The sequence below is a fragment of the Macrobrachium nipponense genome, chromosome 7 (genome assembly GCF_015104395.2).
Source record: "Macrobrachium nipponense isolate FS-2020 chromosome 7, ASM1510439v2, whole genome shotgun sequence".
Taxonomy (NCBI): domain Eukaryota; kingdom Metazoa; phylum Arthropoda; class Malacostraca; order Decapoda; family Palaemonidae; genus Macrobrachium; species Macrobrachium nipponense.
Window position 1 is genome coordinate 86,595,222 of NC_061109.1, and position 15,992 is coordinate 86,611,213.

The window sequence follows — 15,992 nt, forward strand, 5'->3', positions numbered from 1 at the left end:
AGTCCATCACTATTCTTACTATGTGCGCCGTTTCTAGGATCACACTCTTCTGCATGAGTCCTGGAGCTACTTCAGCGTCTAGTTTTTCTAGATTCCTTTTCAGGAATCTTGGGATCGTGCCTAGTGCTCCTATGATTATGGGTACGATTTCCACTGGCATATCCCATATCCTTCTTATTTCTATTCTCAGATCTTGATACTTATCCTTTTTTTCCCTCTCTTTCTCTTCAACTCTGGTGTCCCATGGTATTGCGACGTCAATGAGTGATACTTTCTTCTTGACTTTGTCAATCAACGTCACGTCTGGTCTATTTGCACGTATCACCCTATCCGTTCTGATACCATAGTCCCAGAGGATCTTTGGGTGATCGTTTTCTATCACTCCCTCAGGTTGGTGCTCGTACCACTTATTACTGCAAGGTAGCTGATGTTTCTTGCACAGGCTCCAGTGAAGGGCTTTTGCCACTGAATCATGCCTCTTTTTGTACTGGTTCTGTGTAAGTGCCGGGCATTCGCTTGCTATGTGGTTTATGGTTTCATTTTTCGTATTGCACTTCCTACATATGGGAGAGATGTTATTTCCGTCTATCGTTCTTTGAACATATCTGGTTCTTAGGGCCTGATCTTGTGCCGCTGTTATCATTCCTTCAGTTTCCTTCTTTAGCTCTCCCCTCAGTAGCCATTATTATTATTATTATTATTATTATTATTATTATTATTATTATTATTATTATTATTATTATTATTATTATTATTATTATTATTATTATTATTATATTTGGATGTTAATCAATAATTGTCGTTAATGAAAATATCCGTTATTATTTTTAACTTCTATACAATAATAATAATAATAATAATAATAATAATAATAAAATAATAATAATATATATTATTATTATTATTATTATTATTATTATTATTATTATTATTATTATTATTATTATTATTATTATGGATTGGTTGCTTAGGTTGTTAAGTTATGGTGCTACCTTGTTTTTATTGTACCCATCTATTTTGATTCCAGAATCCAGCGTTATCATATTAATCTATTTTGATTCCAGGATCCAGCGTTATCTTATTAATCTATTTTAATTCCAGAATCCAGCGTTATTTTATTCATCCATTTTGATTCCAGGAACCAGCATTATTTTATCTTATTCATCCATTTTGATTCCAGGATCCAACGTTATCTTATTCATCCATTTTGATTCCAGGATCCAGTACTATCTTATTCATCCATTTTGATTCCAGGATCCAGCGTTATCTTCTTAATCCATTTTGATTCCAGGATCTAGCATTATCTTATCAATCCATTTTGATTCCAGGATCCAGCGCCGTTTTATTCATCCATTTTGATTCCAGGGTCCAGCGATATTTTATTCATCCATTTTTTTTTTTTTTCAATTCCAGGATCCAGCGCGAATGCGAACAGAAGGACATGGAAGTGAAGGCCCTTGGAGAGGAGAGGTCCAAACTGAACTCTTCCATCCGAGGCCTGGAACGGGAGTTGGCTGCCCTTAGGAAGGAAGTCAACCACAGGGATGACGTCATTCACGATAGGGTGAGGGGGAGGAAGAGGAGGAGTCCTTTAGGATTCCTGTGTTGTAATCCTAGTTCTCCTTCTTGTATACGTAGATTTAGGAGCTCCTGGGAGGCCCTGTGTTGTAATTCCTTTGACAGACCTAGCAGTTCTTGGCGAGTCCTATTTTCCAATCCTACTTTTATAGAGTCCTGGAGGAGTCTTGTGTCGTAATCTTATTTCTACCTTGCTTATCCTTTGACAGCTTATTTAGGAGTCCTGCGTTGTAATCCTGCTTCTCCTCATTTTATCCTTTGACAGATTTAGGAATTCTTGAGGATTCCTGTGTTATAATCCTTTTGTTTATCCTTTTTCTTGTGTGTTCAATCCTCGCGAGCATAAGGATTTTAAGTGTATATCTGGCAATGTACATAGAGGATTTCGAGATGTTCTGTGGATATCAGATCGATTTGATGGTGTAAGATTGTTCTGACGTATGGTAAACACACACGCACACACACACACACACACACAGTCTCAAGGAAGGTGAAATTTAATGAGAGAATATTGCAATATACACAGCCTGAATTTTAATACACCACATACATTCAAGACATACGTTCTGATAGCAATGCACAATGTTAAGAAGTAATTATGCATATGGGAATAAATTGTTAAGACTATAATACTCAATATTATTGTTATTATTATTAAATGGTTTACTTTGACAATGTATAATAATAATAATTATTATTATTATTAAAGTTGTTTAACTAGACAATCTGGCCAAACTCAACTTGCTAAGTGTCAACCATTTACAGAAATATTCATAGTTAAAGAAAATCTCTCGTTACTACTTGACCTCACCCGTACCGTCAAGAGGTCAAGCTTATTGACCGCGTGAGGTCGAACTTATTCTTGAACCTCATCCTCCAGGAGAGTAAGATCACCACCACCAGAGAGCGCATCGGAGAGCTCGAGAAACAGCGGTTCCTCCTCGAGCACCAGTTGAACCAGCTGAAGGAGGAGCTCGAACCGTTGCAGGCTGCCCTAGACCAAAGGGCACAGCAGATCAAGCAGGTAAGACAGGCGTTGTTTTGACAGGCAAATAGACATTGTTCAAGAACACAGACAGACCTTGTTCGTATTAAACAGACGGACATTGTTCAAGAAGGTCCTTGTTCAAGTCAGACAGATAATGTTCAAGAAAGACAGAAATGTTTCAAGTAAGACAGTCAGTAATAAAAAAAGATAGACATTGTTGGAGTAAGAGAGAGACATTAGGCAAGTAAGACCGACACCGTTCAAGAAAGACAGACATGGTTTTAAAGCAGACAGACAAACAGACATTACTTAAGGAAGACAGGCAGCCATTGTTCAAGTAAGACAGACGCTGTTCAAGAAAGACAGATATTGTTCGAGTAAGACAAAAGACGTCATCTTATGGTGAGTTTACACTAGGCTTCAGCCCACGGTGCATACAAAAGACTCTTCACCAACTCCTCCCAAATTCTTAGCCCTGCCTACTGGACTGCTCATCAAGAGTCACGCCACACCACTAACACACCCTAATGAGCAGTCCAGTAGATGGGGCTGAAAAGAATTTGGGAGGAGTTGGTGATGAGTCTTAAGCATGCAGCATGGGGTGAAGCCTAGTGTAAACTCAACTTTAGTCAGAGGCAAACATTGTGCAAATAAGACAGACACTGTTTAAGAAAGACAGATATTGTTCAAGTAAGACAAAAAGAAAAACCGTTCTCTTAGTCAGAGGCAAACATGGTGCAGATAAAACAGAAACTATTCAAGAAGGACAGATTCAAGTAAGACAAAAGACATTGTCTTAATCAGAGCCAAACATTGTGCAAATAAGACAGACACTGTTCAAGAAAGACAGATATTGTTCAAGACAAAAGACATCATTTTAGTCAGAGGCAAAGATTGTGCAAATAAGACAGACACGGTTCAAGAAAGACAGACCTTGCTCAGAAAAGATAAACAAACTATGTTCAAACAACACAGTCAAAGAAACCAGTCAATCAATCAACGAATCCTTTCAACAGCTGGAGGATGAGATGACAGAGACGAGACTTGTCGTGGGCGCCAGGGACAGACAAGTGAAGGACCTGAGCCAGCGCTTAGTCACGTCCAGACAGCTGACTCGACACCTTCAGCAGAGACACCATTCCTTGGACACCACCCTCACGAGGGTGCTCTCCGACGTGGCCACGGCTGCCCAGATGATACATCATCCCAAGAAGCTCAAGGAACTGGTCAAGGTAGGTCGTATAATTTCGGTTAATGAGGGTCAGGTCAGTGACCTGTTTTTATGGAATCATGGCAGGCATCCTTACTAGATACTCTTTCTTGTTGCAATTTTAAAATTAAATTCATTCACTTGATTCATCATATAAAAGCAAAGATCTTGCTGCCTCTCTATCTGCATATATACTTAAGGATAGGACTTGTGGCTACTTGAGAAGTTACTCCCGAACTCATCTTAATTTCGTTGATAGAGTCTGAATGACAGATACGTCAGAGGAAGTCGTGACAAACAGTTCTGGACGAGGACAGAACTCGACAAACCCAAGTCACCTGAGGATTCGGCAATGATGGTGAGTCCTTCTTCTTCCTCCTCCTCTTCTTCTCCATCTCTTTCTTCTTCTTCTCGGCTTCCCTTGGCCTTTGGCCTAAACTATACATTCCAATTCAGAACTACAAATGTGATAGCTGTGTGCACATACAGGGTGTCCATAAAGTCCCAGTACCATTACAAGTATTTATTGCTAAGAATGGTACTGCTGAAACTTTATGGACGCCCTATATATTCAGTGATATATATATATATATATATATATATATATATATATATATATATATATATATATTATATATATATATATATATATATATATATATTGTTACGTTCCATTCCAAAACTATAAGTCAAATGGAAGAATTACAAACCTCAATTCGACTTGGCTTTGTGACAGGACGCAGGTGGTCCTGGAGAGGAAGCAGTGCCCGAACTTTTGAGACAGAGGGAGATGCTGGAGAGGTCAGTGGCCACCTTACGTGCCCAGTCCCAGAAGCAGACTCGTGCCCACAAGGATAAGGTCACCAAGTTAGTCCAGGTCAGTATTGTTGTTGGTTTAATTGAACTGATAAGTCACAAATATAAGATTTCATGGCTTCTGCCCAAAGGCATTCCTTGAGGTTCTTTGTGGTGTTCCTTCTTAAGGCCCCCAGCTGCAACCCCTTTCATTCCTTTTACTGTACTTCTCTTTCTTCCATCTTACTTTCCTCTACCCTCTCCTGACGATTGTTTCATAATGTAACTGGGAGGTTTTCCTCCTCTTACGAACCTTAATACTCTCAATTCCCCTTTAAGTATTGATTGACCTTAGTTTCAAGCGCTGGCCTTTGGCCTAGACCATATATTCCATTCCTTATCACCTATTACCTCCCCATTTCCGATTACCCAGGAAAACAGCGAACTCCTGGAATCAGTGCGGAAGCTGGAGGAGAGATGCTGGCGGCAAGAGGAGGAACTCAAACAGGCCGAGAGCATGGCGGGTCTGAGGGACCCCAGGTCTGGAAAACGACGGGCTTCCAGGGACTACTTGATCCAGACCGTCACGCGGCAGGCAGACACCATCGCCAGGCTGCAGGAACAGATCAGAATGCTGCACGGGGTGAGGTTTTGGTTTCGTTTCAGTATGATTTTGTTTTCAGCGGGTAGTGAAGTATATCTTAGTTTTACCAGACCACTGAGCTGATTAAAAGCTCTCCTAGGGCTGGAAACTAAGGATTAGCTATTTTTACGTGTCTAGGAACCAATTGGTTACCTAGCAACGGGACCCACAGTGTATTGTGGGATCCGAACCACATTATATCGAGAAATGAATTTCTATCACCAGAAATAAATTCCTCAGGTTCCACGTTGGTCGAGCCGAGAATCGAGCTTCGGACCATCGGATTGGTAGCTGAGCGCGAAATCCACTCGTCCATCGAGAAACTTAGTGGGCAGTGGGTAGCTCCACATTGGACGAGTTGGTTGCGTACCCGCCCACCAGTTTGGTAGCCCGAGTTCGTTCCCCGCTGCTGCCAATGTGGAACCATTAAAATTTATTTATAGTGATTATGAATTCATTTATCAATATAATGTACTTCAGATCCCACAATAAGCTGTAGGTTCCGTTGCTAGGTAACCAATTGGTTCCTAACCAGCCCTAGGAGAGCTGCTAATGAGCTCAGTGGTCTGGTTAAATTAAGGTATACTTGACATTTTAGCCGGTTTTGACTTGTGGTTCGTGTTTGAGGAGGAGCAGCTGGGACCTATATCCAATTTCACTCAAAAGAGTAGAATATTCTGTCACATTGTAAACTTTTGATTAGTTGTTTCGTTGATAAATATGTTAGGAAATTATTTTGAGAGTCGATTAATCAACAGTTCTGATGGCGAAATGACTTAAAAAGCCGCTGTCTTATATAAAAGGACAGCGGAGAAAATTACTGTTTCATAAATTACACACCAACACAAAGTTTCAGTGCATGTAAGCTTATGCACATACATAATTTGCCCCTTAAGTAAGTTTGGAGTTAATATTAAAAACATTGCTTGATGTTCTTTTTTGATCAGTTAAAGGACAATTCTCATTGTATGTCAATAATTCGCTTACATTTTGATCTATTTATTTTTCAAGTTGCTAATTTATTGCTTTTCTTATCTAGTAACTGATCACTCCATTTTTTATTTCTTATTGCTTTCTGTCACGTCTTTCAGATGAACACCATAATATTGTCTTTGAAAGCTTGAATTTCAAGTCAGTGGCCCCTGTGAATAATAATAATAATAATAAAATAATAATAATAATAATAATAATAATAATAATAATAATAATAATAATAATAATAATATCTCAGTATTAAGACACCGATTTAATCTTTCAAAAAACATTTATGTATTTCACCACCAAAAGCCACTTCAATAATAAACCAGTGTTACTTGTAAAGCCAATAACCTCGGTACGAAGTATTAAAAGAATTCTCTCTCTCTCTCTCTCTCTCTCTCTTCGCACGAGTTGCTTGGAGGGGGAAGACAGAAGAACGAATGAGTGGGAAGAAAAACAGATCTGACGGGAGGAAGTAGTTGTGGTTTTTAAGCGTTATTAACATTTTCGTTAACAGACACAGCCAAAACTTCTTTGTTTTTAGCGAGGGCAGATTAGTGCATTGTGCAGTTTATCCCTCTCTCATTCTCTCTCTCTCTCTCTCTCTCTCTCTCTCTCTCTCTATTATATATGTATATATATATATATATATATATATATATATATATATATATATATATATATGTGTGTGTGTGTGTGTGTGTGTGTGTGTGTGTGTGTGTGTGTGTGTGTAATATAAGGAGACCATAAAAACGCCAAAATATAGAGAGAAAACATTTCAGAGACTGAAATATTTTCTCTCTATATTTTGGCGTTTTTATGGGCTCCTTTTATTAGATGGAATTCTGTTGTAACAGAAAATTTAATTTTTACCAGTCATAAATATAAATATATATATATATATATATATATATATATATATATATATATATATATATATATATATTATATATAATTAATATTCTATTGATCGTTTAAACCTTTCATCGCCTGTTGGAAATAACAAATATAACAAGCCACAGACACAGTCAGTTTCTCACGTTCAGGAAACACTTTTGCACGTTTTCTCATTTTATGTTTTCTCATATAATCAATATGAGTAAGTTTACACATCGTGATACTTTGTTTAAGAAAGTTCTGTGCGAAGTGGCCGGCGTAGACGGTTCTGTGACTTTGTAAGACTCGTAATTGTGTATCAGCGTAGGGTGAATATTTGTCAGGTATTTTTATTATTAATATTTTCCAACATGGATTAATTCAACGGAGGATGAATATTTGTCAAATATCTATTATCAATATTTTCCTACACGGATGAGTGTTATGTAGTATATTTTGAACCAACGCATGGTGAATATTTGTATAATATATATAATTAATATTTTCCATCATGAATTAATGTGTAGTACATTTTTTAATCAACGAAATGAGATAAAGTAATGTAGATGGTAATCAGTCCAAAAGGGATTATTAAAAATCCTGATTTAGATAGCAAGCATTTAAATCCTAAATTTATAAAGATAAATCTCTCGCGGATTGGGAGAATTACTGTAATATCCTAGATTAATATTTATGCTAATCAGTTCAAAAGGGATTATGAAATCCTCAGATATAATAAGCAAGCTTTTTAAATAGTAAATTCTTAAAGATAATCTCTGGCTGATTTAGAGGATTAGTAAAATATCATAGATGAATTTAAAGGAGGAACTTCTCTATTTCGGCAGACCCCGAGAAAGGACATCGGCAGAGGACCCGAGATTCATATGCCGACGTTGGACGGCAACTCTGCCGAGAGCGACAATGGGCTTGGGAAGACGACGAAAATCCACATTCCTGGTTTATAAAAGCGACGAAAATTCCACATTCCTGGTTTTCCAAGATGACGAAAATCCACATTCCTGGTCTATAAAAGCGACGAAAATTCCACATTCCTGGTTTTCCAAGAGGACAAGATTCCATATTCCTGGTTTTCCAAGAGGACAAGATTCCATATTCCTGGTTTTCCAAGAGGACAAGATTCCATATTCCTGGTTTTCCAAGAGGACATAATCCACATCCCTGATTTTCCAACAGGTCAAAATTCCACATTCCTGGTTTTCCAAGAGGCCAAAATTCCACATTCCCGGTGTAGGAATGAAAGCATTGAAAAGATAGAAGATGCGATATTGTATAACCGGAGGAGTTGCATAAACTGACTTAAGCCAATTAGGTGGCCGGGAATTGTGATACATACCTGTGATAAATCTCTGTTTTGTTGATTGATTGATTTATTATCACTGGCGTCGGATTGACCTGAGGTCATCGCTCGGTTTATGTTGATATCAATCTTCTTTGTTGACTGTAAAGCTGATTTGCTTAATTAGTTTATATTGAATGAGAATGTAAAGGCATATTTTATCCTTGTCATTGATATTTTATGTTCATTTACAAAGGACTTAGCCTGTTAATCTTCTTCTGAGCTTAATTCCGAGTTGGGGTCGCTTCCTGGAGCTTAATCTCTAGTTGGGGTCGCTTTTTCTGAGCTTAATCTCTGGTTGGGGTCGCTTTTACTGAGCTTAATCCATAGTTGGGTTGGCTTTTTCTGAACGTAATCCCTACTTGAGGTGGCCTCATCTGGGCGTAATCCCTAGTTGAGGATAGCCTCTTTTGAGCCTAATCCTTAGTGGGGATCGCTTCTTCTGAACTGATCCCTAGTAGGGGTTGCCGTTTTGAATCAGCCTCTTCCATCGTGCTTCCAACACTCACCGATTACACAGTGTTTTGACAGGAACTTCTGTTGATAAATCTAATAGTTCAACTGAAATATTGTCCCAGTGAAAGGAAGGAATTCACAAGAAGCTCGTCTAATTCCCCTCGTGGCTTCGATCCAAAAGGGATGATTGCCCTTAATGAAGCCATTGTAGCTTATGAGTTTCATTAATGAATTGACTCTGCGTCGTAGAACTTGTGTAGTGATGTGCTGGTGTAGTTATTGTGTAGTATTGTTAATTCTGCTTTTATACTTGTTACGTATGTCAGTCAGAGAGTATAATGTATTGTTTCAAGAATTAAATCTTAAATGAAGATAGTCATTGCCTTATTATTATTATTATTATTATTATTATTATTATTATTATTATTATTATTATTATTATTATTATTATTTATTGGGAAAGTAAATCCACATTAGTATGACTTTATAATGTATTGTTTCAAAAATTAAATCTTAAATGAAGATATTCATTGCCTTATTTATTATTATTATTAAAAATTTTTTTTATTATTTTTTTTTTTTTTTTGCTCTATCACAGTCCTCCAATTCGACTGGGTGGTATTTATAGTGTGGGGTTCCGGGTTGCATCCTGCCTCCTTAGGAGTCCATCACTTTTCTTACTATGTGTGCCGTTTCTAGGATCACACACTTCTGCATGAGTCCTGGAGCTACTTCAGCCTCTAGTTTTTCTAGATTCCTTTTCAGGGATCTTGGGATCGTGCCTAGTGCTCCTATGATTATGGGTACGATTTCCACTGGCATATCCCATATCCTTCTTATTTCTATTTTCAGATCTTGATACTTATCCATTTTTTTCCCTCTCTTTCTCTCAACTCTGGTGTCCCATGGTATTGCGACATCAATGAGTGATACTTTCTTCTTGACTTTGTCAATCAACATCACGTCTGGTCTGTTTGCACGTATCACCCTATCCGTTCTGATACCATAGTCCCAGAGGATCTTTGCCTGATCGTTTTCTATCACTCCCTCAGGTTGGTGCTCGTACCACTTATTACTGCAAGGTAGCTGATGTTTCTTGCACAGGCTCCAGTGGAGGGCTTTTGCTACTGAATCATGCCTCTTTTTGTACTGGTTCTGTGCAAGTGCCGGGCATTCACTTGCTATGTGGTTTATGGTTTCATTTTTCGTATTGCACTTCCTACATATGGGAGAGATGTTATTTCCGTCTATCGTTCTTTGAACATACCTGGTTCTTAGGGCCTGATCTTGTGCCGCTGTTATCATTCCTTCAGTTTCCTTCTTTAGCTCTCCCCTCTGTAGCCATTGCCAATTGTCATCGCTGGCTAGTTCTTTAGTCTGTCTCATGTATTGTCCGTGCATTGGTTTGTTGTGTTCCAGTCCTCTATTCTGTCTGTCTTTCTCCTGTCTCTGTATATTTCTGGTCTTCGTCTACTTTTATCAGTCCTTCTTCCCATGCACTCTTTAGCCACTCGTCTTCACTGGTTTTCAGATATTGCCCCAGTGCTCTGTTCTCGATGTTTACGCAGTCCTCTATACTTAGTAGTCTCTCCCTCCTTCCTTTCGTGTTATGTATAGTCTGTCCGTATTTGCTCTTGGGTGTAGTGCTTTGTGTATTGTCATATGTTTCCTGGTTTTTCTGATCTATGCTGCGGAGTTCTGCCTTCGTCCATTCCACTATTCCTGCGCTGTATCTGATTACTGGCACTGCCCATGTGTTTATGGCTTTTATCATATTTCCGGCGTTTGAGTTTTGACTTGAGTATCGCCTTGAGTCTCTGCATATATTCTTTCCTGATCGTGTCCTTCATCTCTTGGTGTTTTATATCCCCTCCTTCCATTATTCCCAGGTATTTGTATCCAGTCTCATCTATGTGTTTGATGTTGCTCCATCTGGTAGCTTTATCTCTTCAGTTTCTCGTTACTTTGCCTTTTTTGTATGTTGACTAAGGCGCATTTTTTCTATTCCAAACTCCATCCTGATGTCCCAGATACAATCCTTACAGTCTGGATTAGGGTATCTATTTCCTTGATGCTCTTACCATACAGCTTGATGTCGTCCATGAACATCAGATGGTTGATTCTGTTGCCTCTTTTCTTGAGTTGGTACCCGGCATCCATCTTCTGTAGTACTTTTGTCATGGGAATCATGGCTACTACGAAGAGTAGTGGGGACAGTGAGTCGCCCTGGAAGATCCCTCTCCTGATATTAACCTCTGCTAGTCTTATTCCAGAGCTTGTAAGTATTGTATTCCATTGCGCATTGTATTTTTGAGGAAGCTGATGGTGTTTTCCTCTGCCCCATATATTTTCAGGCATTCTATTAGCCATGTGTGTGGTATCATGTCGAAGGCTTTCTTATAGTCTATCCATGCCATGCTTAGGTTGGTTTTCCTTCTCCTACTGTTCTTCATTACCATTTTGTCTATCAGGAGCTGGTCTTTTTGCGCCCCTACACTTCCTTCTGCAGCCTTTCTGTTGGTGGGGGATGGTGTTTGTCTCCTCTAGGTAGTTGTATAGCCTGTCACTGATGATACCTGTTAGTAACTTCCACATTATTGGTTAGACAGGTGATAAGGCCTGTAGTTATGGGCTAATTTCCCTTACTCTTGTCTTTTTGTACTAAGGATGTTCTTCCTGTGGTCATCCATTTGGGTGCTTGGTGATTTGAGATACAATGCTGGAGTTGTTCTGCTATTCGTGGGTGTAGGGCCTTGAAGTTTTTGAGCCAGTATCCATGGACTTCATCGGGACCTGGGGCTTTCCAGTTTGGCATTTTCTTTAGTTGGTGTCTGACTGTGTCTGTCGTGATGTCTGTGAATCTTTGTTTTATTCTCCCTGTTTCTTCTTCCTTGACTTCCTGGAGCCATGTTGCATGTTTGTTGTGTGATACCGGATTGCTCCATATGTTTTCCCAGAGTCTCTTACTTGGTTCGGCTTCAGGAATTTCTGGGTGGTTGTCTTCCCCTCTTAGTTGGCTGTATAGTCTTTTCTGGTGGTTGGTTCCGAATAGTTTGTTCTGTTGGTATCCCTTATTCCTGTTCATGTACCGTTGGATCTTATGTGCTTTGGCCTTAAGCCTCTGTTTTACATCTTCTATTGTGTTTGTTTAGTCCCCTCTCTTGTACTTTGTATTTCTCGTTAAGTTTCCTCCCTTGTTTTCTTGCTTCTTAGCCTTTTTTCTGCCATCTCTTTCAGTTTACTCAAGTCAGATCTCATCACCATGATTTGCTTTTCCAGACGCCTTTTCCAAGGAGGTTGCTGTTTTGGTTTCTGTTGGGTTGGTTGTGCTGGTGGTGTTGGTGTTCGAATCCCCATCAGTTCTGCTACTAATCTTGCTCCTGCATATGTCAAGTTATTTGTTTCTGTGATACTGGTGGTGTGTTATGCCCATTATTTCATTGACCTCACTTGTTTTCTCCCTTAATTTCTTATTATTATTATTATTATTATTATTATTATTTTATTATTATTATTATTATTATAATAAAGAGAAATCTCAGTCTAACTTCTGTAAATCCGTTAGATTTTGTAATTGATAATGAGACGCAAATTAGGGCATAATGGTTATATATATATATATATATATATATATAATATATATATATATATATATATATATATATATATATATATATATAATGTGTGTGTGTGTGTGTGCGTGTGTGCGTGTGTTCAAGCAATCAGTGCTGGTGAAAACAGCCACGCCTTTGCCATTGCTGCAGTACGCAGTACTTGCTTTTTGAAGCTCTTCTTTAAAACGAACTAAAGTAACACTTCCATTCCTTCCGAATATTCTTTTTTTTATTTACTTTTTTCTCTCAAACGAATTCTGTAATGGTTTTGCTTTTTTCCATGCTGAGAGAAATGTAATGATTTTCTAACATTCTTTATTTTTTTTTTAGTAATCATTGTCTAATATTTATTTTGTAATTTTTTTTTAACATAAACAAGACGATACCACCCAAGACCTAAACTATATTTGGTACTATAACTACAAAATAATTGTACTATGTAGGAGGTCACTGTTTTATATTCCATTATATTGTATGCTCTGGATTTACGTGGTAAATCTAATGCTGTTTTTGTCAACCGCACTGTTATAAGCTTACCACTTTAAGGTTTATTTCATTCATATATATATATATATATATATATATATATATATATATATATATATATATTTAGGTGACATGTGGTTCACCTAGGGTGGCACTGGCTATTTATTTATTTATTTATTCTTACAATTTTCGGGAACTCTGGGAAGATAGGCCTATCGTGAGGCCTGTTTTTTCTTGTGTGGAACCTGCTAAAACTCATAGGCCTATATTGTAAACGCGTTATGTAGGTTAAATGTCTTTTCTCAGCATACACTTGAATTTGTTTGAGAGCAAAAGAAAGCGTCAGAATATATAATATATATATATATATATATATATATATATATATATATATATATATATATATATATATATATATATATTATATATATATATATATGTCATAAGCCAGGTACTATGTCGTACCTCTAAGTAAATGGGGATACAATCCACAATTAAGTAAAATCCTCTTGTAGTTTAAAATATATATTCTATACAGAATATATATTTTAAACTACAAGAGGATTTTACTTCATTGTGGATTGTATCCCCATATATATATATATATATATATATATATATATATATATATATATATATCTGTTCCAGCTGTGTAATTAAGACTGAGTTATGTTTGGAGCGTTATTTTTAATATCTTCCACTTTCACTAAAGATTTTTTTTCTTTTTAGTTATGCGAACATCTATTCCCACGTTCTGACACTAAGTCCGTGTATATTCACACGGAACAAGCCTTACAAAACAGATAATTAACGGATAATTAGAGGCATATGCACATAAAACAGCATTATGCAGATGATTCCGTTAATATCTGGAACACGTTTGTCATGCGCTTTTCACATCCCTTTAAGCCTCGGCCTATTGTACTCAGACCGTTCTTTACCCTCTGTTATGTTCACAATGGAACATTTCCAAATAACACTGCAGAAATTACATATAGTTCTTATCTAAGTTGGTATGGGTCTACCAACTCTTCCAATGTCCACAGGAGCATAATATAATAATTATTTCCTTGAATAAATACACCGCAAAGTATATTAATACATTAAGTAAGCATTTGCTTGCATTTTGCCCGGTGGAATTTATTGCCTATCCAGTGGAGTATGGCTTGATCAAAACATACTTGGCTCTTTGATTATTAATGCATTGAAACACTCTTCCTAACTGTGATAACCTTTAGCCTAAAGGTTATCATCAATAAACATCATCATTCACGAGCACGAATACACCCCTATGTTTGTTCGTTTGTTGGTATGTTGCTTCTGGAATGTCCATGTTTTGTTTGTTGTTGAGAGTTTTGTTGTAAGTTCTTGCACTTCGTATGAGCATGTACTTAAGTCGTATGCGCCTAGTGTTCAGTTTATATTGCATTTTAATTCATTCATCGTGGATTGTTAACTAACTAATCATCTAGAAAAGCAAACTTAGAGTAATAAAATTGCTCAAAATTATCACGGCACGTGGAGAGTGAATATTAATCTACAGACAACCTTTTGAAAAGAAAGCTAACATACTTGAGAGGTGGTACAAAAGTTTACAGAAACCCTACAGAGTTAAGGCGCTGTCACACTAGCGATATTTCCGTTGACTTTTGAATTTGACGTCGACTTTTCATGTTTTGACGACGACTTTCTGGTGTCGTCGTCACGAATTTTGAAAACGGTACCGATCGAATTCAACCCATCGCTACCGTCGACTTTATTGTTTGTTTATATCTCAGAAAGCGTGCATTTCAAGTCATCAGATGCAGGATGGAGTTCTTGGTACAGTGGACAAGACTGCCAGAACAGTTTTTGGTCAAAGATATGGGGAGAGACGATGCTTATGAGACCATTATCATGATAGTTTTATGAAAAAGGGTCTTAAATGAAAAAATTACCAAGAGATCACCATGCGACTCAGGGAAAACTTTCCTGAATTTGCTGATCTTTATACAGATAAGCATGCTATATCGTGAATATCAGATTGTTATATAGCCTAGGTCTGCTCGCAGTTGTTATTATTATTATTATTTTCGCATTAGCAAATAATATAAACAAAAACTTTTAAAATTTTTGCAGTGTTTCTCTAGCTTAATTTATGTAATACAGTCTTACCGTGGTTGTGTAAACAAGGTTACGAATAGCCTATCTAGCTTGTTTTTTTTAAATAAAACTTTTCACGTCTTTTTAACCAGGACCAGACCCAAAGACCTTTTTTTTTTTTTATTCTATGCAGCATCATTAAACACATGCAAGCACGACCCACTGGTTGCTGTGTGTTATAAAGCATAGTTGTTTTATCATTACGGGAAGTCACAGCTCAGATGGCTTGTTTACGTTTTGACGACGACAACCACGGTATGAAGAAGAACGTGTGTGACAACTAGAGTACGGAATGACGTCGACCTCTTTGGAAAGTCGACGAAAAACTCAGAAAAAGTCGACGGAAATTTTGCTAGTGTGACAGCGCCTTTAGTCTTGAAATGGCATTGTGCTCTGGTTTGAGAGCGAATGGACGGTATACCGGCATATTTCCTAGTATCCACTTATCCATTGGGTTAAGTGACGGTTGCTGACACGCATGCAAGTATATACAGCTATGAAAAAGAAGAAAAAAATACAGACAAAAAAAGTAACCAAATATTTCTAGTTTCTACGCTCTTGGTAGAATATAAATAAAATGTTCGGCTAGTCATTTCCAGCGCTCTCTGTCTCTCTCTATCGTCCATAAGTAAAGAAGCTGTTTACGCTAAGACTCGATCCAGTTAAATGACATTAATAAAACACAATTGGCTGCCATTCATCTTCATCATTGAATTATATTCCTCAAGCGAATGGCGTCTATATTTTTCTCAGTGCTTAGAAGTTACGGATCTCGTAGATTTGCGTATGCCCTCGTATCCATATGTCCGTTATATACAGACTTAAGTCTGACAGTTACTGGAAGAGTGTGTTACTTATCGATTAGAAAA

At 37.5% G+C, this 15,992-nt stretch overlaps 1 protein-coding gene across 1 annotated transcript in view; it reads left to right on the forward strand.

Moving 5' to 3' along the window:
- LOC135217770 (cilia- and flagella-associated protein 57-like) overlaps window positions 1-9,254 on the forward strand; it is a 36,046-nt gene extending 26,792 nt beyond the window's left edge. Inside the window, 7 exon segments of the mRNA XM_064253796.1 lie at window positions 1,414-1,564; window positions 2,459-2,602; window positions 3,583-3,798; window positions 4,036-4,134; window positions 4,513-4,653; window positions 5,005-5,214; window positions 7,914-9,254. Of these exon segments, the coding sequence (XP_064109866.1) occupies window positions 1,414-1,564; window positions 2,459-2,602; window positions 3,583-3,798; window positions 4,036-4,134; window positions 4,513-4,653; window positions 5,005-5,214; window positions 7,914-8,033 (1,081 nt within the window). The 3' untranslated portion in view covers window positions 8,034-9,254.
- Window positions 9,255-15,992: the final 6,738 nt, after the last annotated feature.